The sequence below is a fragment of the Engystomops pustulosus genome, chromosome 6 (assembly GCF_040894005.1).
Source record: "Engystomops pustulosus chromosome 6, aEngPut4.maternal, whole genome shotgun sequence".
Classification (NCBI taxonomy): Eukaryota; Metazoa; Chordata; class Amphibia; order Anura; family Leptodactylidae; genus Engystomops; species Engystomops pustulosus.
In genome coordinates, this window is record NC_092416.1 from 8,167,720 (window position 1) to 8,182,908 (window position 15,189).

General features: G+C 45.7%; 1 protein-coding gene across 1 annotated transcript; it reads right to left on the minus strand.

The window, feature by feature from the left end:
- Positions 1-968: 968 nt before the first annotated feature.
- On the minus strand, positions 969-10,591 carry LOC140065336 (hyaluronan synthase 1-like). The gene is made up of 5 exons (XM_072112925.1): positions 10,562-10,591; positions 3,973-4,886; positions 3,406-3,631; positions 2,808-2,940; positions 969-2,314 (listed from the first exon to the last, which is right to left on the minus strand). Exons 2-5 carry the CDS (start codon positions 4,837-4,839, stop codon positions 1,642-1,644), a joined length of 1,899 nt encoding a protein of 632 aa, XP_071969026.1. The 5' UTR covers positions 4,840-4,886; positions 10,562-10,591; the 3' UTR covers positions 969-1,641.
- Between the last annotated feature and the right edge of the window lie 4,598 nt (positions 10,592-15,189).

A 15,189-nucleotide genomic window follows, 5' to 3' on the forward strand; every position in this document is an offset into this window, starting at 1 on the left:
ATATCTTAGTGAATCGCGGCACAATGCATGATCGTCAGACAATGCACCTCCTGTGATCTCCTCCGGAGGGGTAAGTAAATGCGCCCCCTTCAATGAAGAGGTGAGTAGAGATGAGTGGACCCATACTTGATGTGCCGCAGAGCAGCCAGTCAGGCAGCTTTAGACTCCTTGCAACTAGGCATGACTGTGATTGGCTAGATGTCTCCACCAGATGTCCATCTGGCCAATGTCTAGTTGCCTTGGCTTGAGGTGTAAAGGTGACTGATTGGCCCATCAAGCAACATGTCCAGGTTAGGTGGAGCTGATGAACAGAGGACATCCAAAAGTAAGTATGGGTCCGCTCCTCTCTAGTGGTGAGGATATCCTGCTGGAACTGCATTCTCATTTGCAATAAAGTTATGAATTTTGATAATTGGACACTATCTGTGTAGAGGTTTTATTCTGGGACTTGTTCCATTTTTGGCACTGGATTTTAAAGGAAATTCTGAATCTGTGAATAAGGCTCAGGACTAGGGATGAGCGGACCCGTTCAGGTTCAGCCGGATAAACTTGCACCTGAAAGCTCGGTCTGGGTCCAGCACCGATCGCTGGTATTATTGGCAGCGTCTAAGGGGAGGGGGGTTTTGGATGAAGTCAATTTTGGATGAAGTCTGGGTTCAGGGACCCCAATTTGTCACTATGATGTTCCGGTCCGTTCATCGCTACTTAGGACTATATCATTGGCCTCTGCCAAAAGACTCAGGTCCATATCAATGGTCACGGACACCAGGCACAGGACCATATAACTAATAACCAAATCCTTTAGTTTTCATGCTATACCCCCCCCCCCCCCTCTCTCTTTCTCAATAAAAAGGAAAGAAGCCATAACTATTCAAAAATAAAGATTTTATTCTTAATAAAAACACAACACTTAAATAAATAATTATATAAAACCAATATTTATATATATAATTGTCACTATGTGCACATATTACATCTTTACAAGTTCAGGCAGTGGAGCGGGCACCTACATGAGAACCTGAGGCCACCGGTTAACGTGTCCGTTAGAACTATTATCGGGCGTATTACCACCGGGTGGGTTGTAGCTTCTGGATGTAGACATCTCTCCTACTGACGTGTAACAGAAATTCCCTAATTTTTTTTCTATTCTATAATCCCTAAAGCAGCATTAACGCATCTTCCCTGAGCCGTTGTCTTCTCCACGACGTATGGGCCAATATTTTCGATCGGTTCAAGTCTCAAGGCTACAAAATCACAAAAAAAAATTCTAGAAGACCACCACCTTCTCCAGATCAGATTTTCTCTGGTTTCATTTCTAGTTCATGTTTTGAAAAAAATAGACATCATCATGGAAGACCACATTTCAGCCTAGGGAGATGGTCCTAAAGATGTTATATAGACTGTAGACTTGACCCATCATTGATGCTGCCATGCGACAGTCACTCATTTTCTAGACCCAAGAGACTGAGAACATTCACACCAAGATTTGAGATACTTGAAGACATCAACCATTGGGAGTGATTGAAGAACCATCATGTTAGTTTGATCTTTTCTTCCTGATCCCATAATCTTGGCTAATACTTATGGTACCATGTGCTTCAGGCTTTGTTGGATAGACTCGTTCCCATCTTCCGTCCCCGTTCAGTTTTCAATATCGTAATAATCGCTCCTCTTCCTGCAGCAGCGTCTGATCCATAGCCAGTAGAGGGCAACCATGAGTATCCAGTAGCCTGCGTATGCAGCCGCTCCGTAGATCAAGTAGTTTTTCTCTGCATCAATAAGTCTACAGTCTGTACATAGTGACATCATGATGATGGTATACAGCAACCCAGCAAAGAGAACTCCCCACCAAATGGACAAGGGCAGAAGAGGGATATAGTTGCCCACCATCTTCTTCCGACCAGATGTTCCCCAGCTGCTCTTGTTCATGGTGAGGATGGCGAAGTACTTGGATGGAAGGAGGCCGGCCATGTAGAGTACTGCGTACAAGGACATGAATATCATGACCATGTTGCCTCGAAGGAAACAAGCATACAAGGCTTTGACGGTGGCGATGAGTTGGATGGTGAGTAAAACCCACATAATGTCCCACAGGTGGCAGCTGAAGAACAGTTTTATCACAGTCGCTGTGACAAAAAATGGAAAGATTCCGGAAATAATGGATTCGTAGGTCATCCAGAGGTGATGCTTGTGCCACCACAGGGCATTGTACAGCCATTCTCGGAAGTAAGACTTGGTCCAACGGGTCTGCTGGTTCAACCAACGCAAGAACTGGGCCGGAGTCTCGGAGTAGCATTTGGATCGTGCGGTGTACCTGGGGGAACATCAGTATTTGATTAAAAAATGTTAATTTTTTTCCCATTTTTTTTTTTACTTAACTTTTTGATTTATCTAAAATTGGAATTTGGTTATTTGAGATATAAAGCTAATAAACAATTATTGGCAGAAGATAACCAGGTATGTATGAAGGTCGATCATCCTGGTGGCCATTTCTAATGGCTTTGGCACTTCAGAGACCTTCTTCAATGGCTGTGGCACCGAGAAAGTATTTGAGTAACCTTCTTCTAATGACTTTGGCCAAATATAGTACAATATAGACTATTTTATCCAAAATTCCTTATAGATCCTTGAAGCTTGAATGACAAAAATTCTATCGACCAAATTTTCAATTTTTTTTACATGATTGTGACCTTCTCCCTTGAGGTTACCTCCTTTCTAGATGAATATTTCGAATGGTCTTTTATAATTTTTTTTTCTAATATTGATAACTTTTCTTTACAGTAAACCCATCAAGTTGTGATACTCACTTAGTTGCATATCCAATACTGAGCATTCTGTTGGTCAGATGCCGATCGTCTCCAAAAGTACAATGGGTTCCCAAAAACTTCTGGTTATACCATGATTCAAGGAAAGTCTGAAGAAGGTCATTCCTATAAAGACCTGGAAATGAGATAAAAAATGGTTTGATTAGACCCAACTTATATATAAAATATGTACGAGGGAATCTGAACATGAACATTGGCCATGTTCATAGTCAGAACACAAATCATGACCTCTCTCGGGCATCGAATTCTGAATTTGTTTATCGAAAGAGCTTGATTGAAGCTTCTGTGACTCTTCCTTCATTGTCCACCAGACATAGGCTAATAGCTTGGTGCTAAGTTGTGTCTTGTAAACAATGGAAGGGACATAGCAATCGCTAAGTTAACATTCCCCATTTGAGCTGCATGGTGGTGCCAATGGATAGACCGCCATCGATGTAACTTTGATGGCCTACTCTACGGAAAGGCCATCAGTTTTAAAGGCCAGTAGAGTCTCTCTTTTCCTAGTAAGTTATTGATTATTGATGACAATGAATCTTGTAATCTATAAGAATTGATTTCACCATAGTTGACCATGACCTACCTAGAGGACCACTGATGCAGGAGACACAATCGAAGTATGACTGACATGCCCTCTCCACGTTGAAGGCGATCCAGTATCTCAAGCTGCTCATAAAACTTATGTAGGAGTCTGAAAGATTCAGGATGCGCACGTCTCCTCCTACTGCTCCATATCGATCATTTGACTCCAGGACCTTCACGAGCTCCAATGTGGCCAGAGGCTCAAGCTTTGTGTCCGAGTCGCAAACCTGTATGTACCAAAAGAAAAGAAACATACTTATACATACATCCCTAGTTACTTGGGAACTGGAGCTAAACTGTTACCTAGCCCCCGCCATTGCTATTCCTTGGTTAGTTGGGACACTGAGACTTAGGTGCCAGTGTTATGTTTTTAACCATCGATAGATCCTGGTACAACTGTTACATCTTTACTCTCTATAAGGATGTCCTTTAAACTCTGGGCAATGGGACCCCGGTGCTACCTATGCACCCTCTACAGCTATGTCCTGTATTACTTGGGGCAGTGAGGTCAGGGTGTAACTCCTATCCCTCTATGATATGTTCTTGGATAATGTATGATGGACCTCACCTGGATATAATCCACACTGTCTCCCAGAGCTTTGAAGGCTGTGTACATGACTTCTCTCTTTCCACCCCATTTCTGCATGATGCACACGCATCGCTTTGTCCTAATGAGGGTCTCCACCTCCAGTCTGGTGGGATCTTCCATCTCGATTTCGGTGAATATTGGCAGTGGATCTTCTTTTAGTTGGTCACCAAAATTATCCTGCATCTCCATGCCAATGGTGTATGGTCCAGAATGAGCCATGTGATTGTCATACTGAATGTCTTCATTCATTTCTTCATAGATGCCGTTTCGTTCTTTGGATGCAGGAACAGTATTCATGTTAGTCTGATATAAGTGGTCATCAGGCATGATGTCTCCATGGAATTTTTCAGCTGAATCCTTATCCCAGTGGTGGTAGTTGTTCTTCCATATATAGGTTCCAACATCTTCCTTGGCAAAAATTTCCTTAAACATGTCCATCATGTATTGGTCATCTGGACTGTTGCCATCAATCACCATGATGATCCTTAGCTTGTCCGGGGGATACTCTGTGTTTTTGACAGACTCCAGGCACTCTCGTAAATAAACCGGATCTTCTTGGTAGGCTGATATGGTCAAGGCCACAGATTTGGTGTAAGAGCATGGTAGACCACCTCTTCTCATCTTCCGGTGCTCCAGATAGGCAAAGAAACTCTGGATGATGAGATGGGTCGAGAGGAAGGCTCCATAGATGCCGAAGGCCATGATTTTAAACTCATCTGTGGCTAGGGGTATGCTGTCAATAAAGGCCCATAATACCCCGGCCAGAACTATGAAAGCAAAGGAGAAAGTCACTGTCCTTCGAACGACACCCACCCAAGCACGCTCATCTTTTTGGATGTCAGCCATTTTTGTAGATGAGGGGCTCCCAGCTGCGAGATTTACGAAGAAGGCGTCTGCAAAATAGAAAATGACAACATGAAAAATTTAATCTTCAGGGAAGCAGAAGCTGAGAGAAGTAACACAACAATGACCCATCTGATTTGACAAAAGCTTGCAACCTTAAGGCTCAAGAACATAAACTTTTCAGACCTGCATGAGGACATCCTTCAACCTCACTCGTCAAATCTGGTTTATTTCAGATGTTTTTGTCAAAATTTTTTGACCTTTTGGGTATTTTTTGTGTGTAGATCAGTTGCAGAGGGATGTGTCTGCTAATAATATAGAGATTGAGGGCAACTGATAAGGTCATAGACACTATGTACAACTATTACTGAGCACCATATAGAACTGCCTCTCCTCTAGGCCTAGAGAATGCTTCTTGTCTTTGGTGATGGTAGAACCTCCTCTCCTCTAGGTGTAGAGGATGTCCCCTGTCTATGGTGATGGTAGATCCTCCTCTCCTCTAGGTGTAGAGGATGCCCCTGTCTATGGTGATGGTATAACCTCCTCTCCTCTAGGTGTAGAGGATGCCCCCTGTCTATGGTGATGGTAGAACCACCTCTAGGTGTTGAGGATACTGACTGTCTATGGTGATGGTAGAACCTCCTCTCCTCTAGGTGTAGAGGTTGCCCCTGTCTATGGTGATGGTAGAAACCCCTCTCCTCTAGGTGTAGAGGATGCCCCCTGTCTATAGTGATGGTAGAATCCCATCTCCTCTAGGTGTAGAGAATGCCCCCTGTCTGTGGTGATGGTAGAACCTCCTCTCTTCTATGTGTAGAGGATGTCCCCTGTCTATGGTGATGGTAGAACAACCTCTAGGTGTTGAGGATACTGACTGTCTATGTTGATGGTAGACCCTCCTCTCCTCTAGGTGTAGAGGATGCCCCCTGTCTATGGTGATGGTAGAACCTCCTGTCCTCTAGGTGTAGAGGATGCCCCCTGTCTATGGTGATGGTAGAACCGCCTCTCCTCTAGGTGTAGAGGATGCCCCCTGTCTGTGGTGATGGGAGAACCTCCTCTCCTCTAGGTGTAGAGGATGCCCCCTGTCTATGATGATGGTAGAACCTCCTCTCTTCTAGGTGTAGAGGATGCCCCCTGTCTATGGTGATGGTAGAACCGCCTCTCCTCTAGGTGTAGAGGATGCCCCCTGTCTATGGTGATGGTAGAACCGCCTCTCCTCTAGGTGTAGAGGATGCCCCCTGTCTATGGTGATGGTAGAACCTCCTCTCCTCTAGGTGTAGAGGATACCCCCTGTCTATGGTGATGGTAGAACCTCCTCTCCTCTAGGTGTAGAGGATGCCCCCTGTCTATGATGATGGTAGAACCTCCTCTCTTCTAGGTGTAGAGGATGTCCCCTGTCTATGGTGATGGTAGAACCTCCTCTCCTCTAGGTGTAGAGGATGCCCCTGTCTAGGGTGATGGTAGAACCTCCTCTCTTCTAGGTGTAGAGGATGCCCCCTGTCTATGTTGTTGGTAGAACATCCTCTCCTCTAGGTGTAGAGGATCCTCCTGTCTATGGTGATGGTGAAACCTGCTCTCTTCTAGGTGTAGAGGATGCCCCCTGTCTATGTTGTTGGTAGAACATCCTCTCCTCTAGGTGTAGAGGATGCCCCTGTCTATGGTGATGGTAGAACCTCCTGTCCTCTAGGTGTAGAGGATGCCCCCTGTCTATGGTGATGGTAGAACCTCCTCTCCTCTAGGTGTAGAGGATGCCCCCTGTCTATGGTGATGGTAGAACCTCCTCTCCTCTAGGTGTAGAGGATGCCCCTGTCTATGATGATGATAGATCCTCCTCTCCTCTAGGTGTAGAGGATGCCCCCTGTCTATGGTGATGGTAGAACCTCCTCTCCTCTAGGTGTAGAGGATGCCCCCTGTCTATGGTGATGGTAGAACCTCCTCTCCTCTAGGTGTAGAGGATTCTCCCTGTCTATGGTGATGGTTGAACCTCCTCTCCTCTAGGTGTAGAGGATGCCCCCTGTCTATGGTGGTGGTAGAACCTCCTCTCCTCTAGGTGTAGAGGATGTCCCCTGTCTATGGTGATGGTAGAACCTCCTCTCCTCTAGGTGTAGAGGATGCCCCCTGTCTATGGTGATGGTAGCACCTCCCCTCCTCTAGGTGTAGAGGATGCCCCCTGTCTATGGTGGTGGTAGAACCTCCCCTCCTCTAGGTGTAGAGGATGCCCCCTGTCTATGGTGGTGGTAGAACCTCCTCTCCTCTAGGTGTAGAGGATGCCCCCTGTCTATGGTGATGGTAGAACCTCCTCTCCTCTAGGTGTAGAGGATGTCCCCTGTCTATGGTGATGGTAGAACCTCCTCTCCTCTAGGTGTAGAGGATGTCTCCTGTCTATGGTGATGGTAGAAGCTCCTCTCCTCTAGGTGTAGATGATACCCCCTGTCTATGGTGATGGTAGAACCTCCTCTCCTCTAGGTGTAGAGGATGTCCCCTGTCTATGGTGATGGTAGAACCTCCTCTCCTCTAGGTGTAGAGGATGCCCCCTGTCTATGGTGATGGTAGAACCTCCTCTCCTCTAGGTGTAGAGGATGCCCCCTGTCTATGGTGATGGTAGAACCTCCTCTCCCCTAGGTGTAGAGGATGACCCATGTCTATGGTGATGGTAGAACCTCCTCTCCTCTAGGTGTAGAGGATGCCCCCTGTCTATGGTGATGGTAGGACCTCCTCTCCTCTAGGTGTAGAGGATGCCCCCTGTCTATGGTGATGGTAGAACCACCTCTCCTCTAGGTGTAGAGGATGCCCCCTGTCTATGGTGATGGTAGAACCTCCACTCCTCTAGGTGTAGAGGATGCCCCCTGTCTATGGTGATGGTAGAACCTCCTCTCCTCCAGGTGTAGAGGATGCCCCCTGTCTATGGTGATGGTAGAACCACCTCTCCTCTAGGTGTAGAGGATGCCCCCTGTCTATGGTGATGGTAGAACCTCCTCTCCTCTAGGTGTAGATGATGCCCCCTGTCTATGGCGATGGTAGAACTCCTCGCCTCTAGGTGTAGAGGATGTCCCCTGTCTATGCTGATGGTAGAACCTCCTCTCCTCTAGGTGTAGAGGATGCCCCATTGTCCTGGCCACAGGCCGAGGTATAAAAAGATCTTTGGAGAGATCCTTGTACTGCCCGTTCAGGTATTTGTACATTGTAATGAGGTCTCCCATTAGCCTTCTTACTTCTGTGATGAATAATCCCTAATTCAGTATCTATCATTGTATTCTAGTCCCCACATTCCCCTAATAATCCTGGTTGCTCTCCTCTGCACCAGTTCCAGTTCTACTATGTCCTTCTTATACACTGGTGCCCAAAACTGTCCACAATATCACTGAGCCCCGTATAGCGCTATTACTATGATACTATGTACAGCTATTCCAGAGACACAATGTGTCGGTATTATTAATGAGCCCCACTTTGTAACACTATACACAAGGGATTATCACTCATACTAGATGCTGGGAGTAATTGTTGGTTTCTCATGAATGATCAGTGATCGGTGGAAGGTTCCGGTATACACCGGGTCGTTAATATGCGGTGATCCTGTCTGAGGGACGGGTGACACATGACCCGGGTGATTATCTGTAGCCGCGTCTCACAGAACATGGACAAAGGTGACATTTTTAACATTTCATCTCCTCTTTGTAGCAATACAGACAGTCCCCGACTTAAGAACACCCGACTTACAGACAACCCCCTAGTTACATACGGACCTCTGGATGTATAAGTTACTGTACTTTAGACCTGGGCTGCAATAATCCGCTATAACAGATATCACAGGTCTCTGATTGTAAGATTTATTGTTACTCCTGGTTCTTATGACGACCCAACATTTTTAAAATACAATTGTCACAGAGACCAAAAAAAATCTGGCTAAGGTTACAATTATAAAATATACAGTTTCGACTTACATACAAATTCAACTTAAAAACAAACCTACAGAACCCATCCTGTATGTAACCTGGGGACTCCCTGTATCACAAATCCCAATCAAGATCTTAGTATAGATGGAAATATCTAAAAATACTGATACACAAGTGTCAGGTGATTACCAAGTACTGCAAGAGTAACAGGAGGAAGCCATAGAGAGAGCAAATGTCCAAGAAATTTGGGATATTTATTTATGTTTTCTATCCCTTAATCTATGTATCTATCTCCTATCTATCTATCTCCTATCTATATCCTATCTATCTATCTATCTATCTATCTATCTATCTATCTATCTATCTATCTCCTATCTATCTATCTATCTATCTATCTCCTATCTATCTATCTATCTATCTATCTATCTATCTATCTATCTCCTATCTATCTATCTATCTATCTCCTATCTATCTATCTATCTATCTATCTATCTATCTATCTATCTATCTATCTATCTATCTATCTATCTATCTATCTATCTATCTCCTAGATCTATCTATCTATCTATCTATCTCCTATCTATCTATCTATCTATCTATCTATCTATCTATCTATCTATCTATCTATCTCCTAGATCTATCTATCTATCTATCTATCTCCTAGATCTATCTATCTATCTATCTATCTCCTATCTATCTATCTATCTCCTATCTATCTATCTATCTATCTCCTATCTATCTATCTATCTATCTATCTATCTATCTATCTATCTATCTCCTAGATCTATCTATCTATCTATCTATCTCCTATCTATCTATCTATCTATCTATCTATCTCCTATCTATCTATCTTCTATCTATCTATCTATCTATCTATCTATCTATCTATCTATCTCCTATCTATCTATCTATCTATCTATCTATCTATCTATCTCCTATCTATCTATCTATCTCCTATCTATCTATCTATCTATCTATCTATCTATCTATCTATCTATCTATCTATCTATCTATCTATCTCCTATCTATCTATCTATCTATCTATCTATCTATCTCCTATCTATCTATCTATCTCCTATCTATCTATCTATCTATCTATCTATCTATCTATCTATATCTATCTATCTATCTATCTATCTATCTATATCTATCTATCTATCTATCTATCTATCTATCTATCTATCTATCTATCTATCTATATATCTATCTCCTATCTATCTATCTATCTATCTATCTCCTATCTATCTATCTATCTATCTATCTATCTATCTATCTATCTCCTATCTATCTATCTATCTATCTATCTCATATCTATCTATCTATCTATCTATCTATCTATCTATATATCTATCTCCTATCTATCTATCTATCTATCTCCTATCTATCTATCTCATATCTATCTATCTATCTATCTATCTATCTATCTATCTATCTATCTATCTATCTCCTATCTATCTATCTATCTATCTATCTCCTATCTATCTATCTCCCATCTATCTATCTCCTATCTATCTATCTATCTATCTATCTATCTATCTCATATCTATCTATCTATCTATCTATCTATCTATCTATCTATCTATCTATCTATCTATCTATCTATCTATCTATCTATCTATCTCCTATCTCCTATCTCCTATCTATATATCTATCTATCTATCTCCTATCTATCTATCTATCTATCTATCTATCTATCTATCTATCTATCTATCTATCTATCTATCTATCTATCTATCTATCTCTCTACAGATGTAGTATCATGTACCCTGACTTTCTGTCCTCTGATATCTAATCATCTCTCTCCCATTTCTCTCTGAATGTGCCTCATTTCTTACCAGCTGCGGCTCCGGATCTTCTCCCCTTTGCTCTGGATCTTTCTTGGTCTCCCTCTTCTTTAATATAGGGGACACACCTCGCCGCTGTCTACGTAAGAGCTGAAATACGTCTGTTCTGTCTGAGGAATGAGACGAGCAGGATTTTCTGACACAGCCTCACATACCAGCCGGGTGTAGTAGGACATTTCTTTTAGGGCAATTTCTGAGGATCCCATAGATATTTCTAGTAGAAATGTAAAGATCTAAACTGTTTCTATTAGAAGTCTAAAAAATCTTATACATATTTCTCAACAAAATCTAAAAATCTCATAGATATTTCTAAAGAAAATCTGAAAACCTCATAGATATTTCTATTAGAAGTCTAAAGATCTTAGATATTCCTATAACACATCTAACAATTGCACGGATATTTTTTATGCGACATCTGAAGACCTCATAGATATTTCTGTGAATCTCTTAAGATATTAACTTTTTCTTTTAGAAGTCTAAATATGCAGATATTTTTAAACAAAACCTGGAGACCTCATAGATATTTCTAGTAAAAGTTGAAGATTAGAGATGAGCGAACATGCTCGTCCGAGCTTGATGCTCGGTCGAGCATTAGCGTACTCGAAACTGCTCGTTGCTCGGACGAATACTTCGCCCGCTCGAGAAAATGGCAGCTCCCGCCGTTTTGCTTTTTGGCGGCCAGAAACAGAGCCAATCACAAGCCAGGAGACTCTGCACTCCACCCAGCATGACGTGGTACCCTTACACGTCGATAGCAGTGGTTGGCTGGCCAGATCAGGTGACCCTGGGATAGACTAGCCGCTGCCCGCGCTGCTCGGATCATTCTGTGTCTGGATGCCGCTAGGGAGAGAGCTGCTGCTGGTCAGGGAAAGCGTTAGGGTGTTCTATTAGCTTACTGTTAGGCAGGAGTGATTCTCCAAGAACCCAACAGCCCTTCTTAGGGCTACAATAACGTTATACTTTTTTTTTTTTTATTTGCATCTAGTACCATTTTGTGAGGAATTAGCAGGGGGACTTGCTACCGTTGTGTTTAGCTCTTAGTGGCACACATATCCATAGCAAAGACCGAAGTGGGAAAATTTAGTAGGGGTTTGATTTCAATTAGGCACAGTCTGCCATTTGTCCTTTTTTATTTTACGTTTATTTTGTTTAATAACTCAGCGTCATCTCATCTGGCATAGTAGTGTGCTTTGATACTTGGCTAGAAAATAGCCATAGCAATAGGATAGCATCGTTTGGTTTTAAAAACTCAAAAAAACAAAAAAAAACAAAAAACACAAAAAAAAAACAAAAAACACAAAAAAAAGTTAAAAAAAAATTTAAGTTATAACTCTCATTTTAAAAATGTTTAACCCGAGGGCTAGGGGTAGAGGACGAGGGCGGGGACGTGGGCGTCCAACTACTGCAGGGGTCAGAGGCCGTGGTCCTGGGCGGGGTGAGACACCACCTGCTTATGAGGGAGCAGGGGAACGCCGCAGAGCTACACTCCCTAGGTTCATGTCTGAAGTTACTGGGACTCGTGGTAGAGCACTGTTGAGGCCAGAACAGTGCGAACAGGTGATGTCGTGGATTGCTGACAATGCTTCGAGCAATTTGTCCACCAGTCAGTCTTCCACGCAGTCCACCCATGTCACCGAAATCGCCACTCCTCCAGCTCCTGCACCTCAGCCTCCTCCCCCCCAGTCTGCCCCCTCCCAGGAAAATTTGGCATTTGAACCGGCATACTCTGAGGAACTGTTTTCTGGACCCTTCCCACAGTCACAAACCACTTGTCCGGTTGCTGCTGAGCAATTTTCCGATGCCCAGGTTTTCCACCAGTCGCAGTCTGTGGGTGATGATGACCTTCTTGACGTAGTGGAAGTGTGTAAAGAGGTGTCCGACGATGAGGAGACACGGTTGTCAGACAGTGGGGAAGTTGTTGTCAGGGCAGGAAGTCCGAGGGGGGAGCAGACTGAGGGATCGGAGGATGATGAGGTGACAGACCCAAGCTGGGTTGAGAGGCCGGGTGAACACAGTGCTTCTGAGACGGAGGAGAGTCCTCGACCAGAACAGGTTGGAAGAGGCAGTGGTGGGGCCAGACGGAGAGGCAGGGCCAGAGCTGGTGCATCAGCGCCAAATGTGTCAACTAGTGAAGCTCCCGTGGCGAGGGCTCTTGCGGCGAGGGCTCTTGCGGCGAGGGCTAGATCTTCAGAAGTCTGGAGGTTCTTTAAGGAAACACCGGATGACCGACGGACTGTGGTGTGCCACATTTGCCAAACCAGGATCAGCAGGGGTTCCACCACTACTAGCTTAACTACCACCAGTATGCGCAGGCATATGAATGCTAAACACCCCACTCAGTGGCAACAAGCCCGTTCACCTCCGGCCGTGCACACCACTGCTCCTTCCCCTGTGTCAGCTGATAGTCAGCCCCCTGCCCAGGACCCTGCCACAAAAACCCCATCGTCGCCTCCACGATCCTCCACAGCATCCACCAGCGTTCAGCTCTCCATACCCCAGACGCTGGAGCGGAAACGCAAATATAGTGCAACCCACCCGCACGCCCAAGCCCTTAATGTGCACATCTCCAGATTGCTTAGCCTGGAGATGCTGCCCTATAGGCTAGTAGAGACCGAGGCCTTTCGCAACCTCATGGCGGCGGCCGCCCCTCGGTATTCGGTCCCCAGCCGCCACTACTTTTCCCGATGTGCCGTCCCAGCCCTGCACCAGCACGTGTCAGACAACATCACCCGTGCCCTGACCAACGCCGTTTCTGACAAGGTCCACCTGACCACGGACACGTGGACGAGTGCTGCCGGGCAGGGCCACTATATATCGCTGACGGCACATTGGGTTAACTTGGTGGAGGCTGGGACCGAGTCTGACCCTGGGGCTGGTCATATACTGCCGACGCCGAGGATTGCGGGGCCTACCTCGGTCCAGGTGTTTCAGGCCTACTATGCCTCCTCCTCCTCCCACCCCTCCTCCACCTCCTCCTCCGAACTACCATCCGTGGGCACGGCGCCATCAGTCGGTAGCTCTAGGCACAGCAGCAGTGCCGTCGCTAAGCGACAGCAGGCGGTGCTCAAACTGCTGAGCCTAGGCGACAAAAGGCACACCGCCCAAGAGCTATTACAGGGCATCACGGCGCAGACTGATCTGTGGCTGGCACCGCTGAACCTGAAGCCAGGCATGGTTGTGTGTGACAACGGCCGTAACCTGGTGGCGGCTCTGCAACTCGGCAGACTGACACATGTGCCATGCCTGGCCCATGTGTTAAATCTGATAGTTCAGCGTTTCCTCAAGACATACCCCAATCTGTCTGATTTGCTCACGAAGGTGCGCCGCATCTGTGCGCATTTCAGGAAGTCCAGCCCAGATGCTGCCACTCTCAGGGCAGCGCAGCGCCGCCTCCAACTGCCCGCTCACCGACTGTTGTGCGACGTGCCCACGAGGTGGAATTCAACACTGACCATGTTATCCAGAGTTTACCAGCAGCGCAGAGCGATTGTAGACTGCCAGATGTCAACTTCCACCAGAAGTGGTAGTCAGGTCAGTCAGCTTCCTCAAGTCTACAATGAGGAGTGGACGTGGATGTCTGATATCTGTCAGGTGCTGAGTAACTTTGAGGAGTCAACACAGATGGTCAGTGGCGATGCCGCCATCATCAGCCTCACCATCCCGCTGCTTGGCCTGTTGAAAAACTCTCTGGTCAGCATGAAGTCGGAAGCTTTGCGCTCCTCACAAGAGACGGGGGAAGAAGATTCCCTTGTTGATAGCCAAAGCACCCTGAGGTCTGTTTCTCAGCGCATATCGGAGGAGGTGGAGGAGGATGCGGAGGAAGAGGAGGAGAATGTTGGCGAGACACAAGAGGGGACCATTGTTGAGTCCTACACTGTTGAGCGTGTATGGGCAGAAGAAGAGGAGTTGGAGGAGTTGGAGGAGGAGGAAATGGACAGTCAGGCCAGTGAGGGGAGTGAATTCTTACGCGTTGGTACTCTGGCGCATATGGCAGATTTCATGCTAGGCTGCCTATCCCGTGACCCTCGCGTTCAAAGAATTTATTCCAGCACCGATTACTGGGTGTTCACTCTCCTGGACCCACGGTACAAGCAAAATCTTTCCACTCTCATCCCTGGAGAGGAAAGGAGTGTGAGAATGCATGAATACCAGCAGGCCCTGGTGCACAAGCTGAAACAGTATTTCCCTTCTGACAGCGCTAGCGGCAGAGTGCGTAGTTCTGCGGGACAAGTAGCGAGGGAGAGTAGGCGAGCAGGCAGCTTGTCCAGCACTGGCAGGGGTACGCTTTACAAGGCTTTTGCCAGCTTTATGTCACCCCAGCAAGACACTGTCACCTGTCCCCAGTCTCGGCAGAGTAGGGCTGATCTTTACAGAAAGATGGTGAGGGAGTACGTAGCTGACCATACCATCGTCCTAAATGATCACACAGCTCCCTACAACTACTGGGTTTCAAAGCTGGACATGTGGCACGAACTGGCGCTGTACGCCTTGGAGGTTCTTGCCTGCCCTGCCGCTAGCGTCTTGTCCGAGCGGGTTTTCAGTGCAGCTGGTGGCATCATCACCGATAAGCGTACACGCCTGTCGACTGACAGCGCTGACAGGCTGACACTTATTAAGAT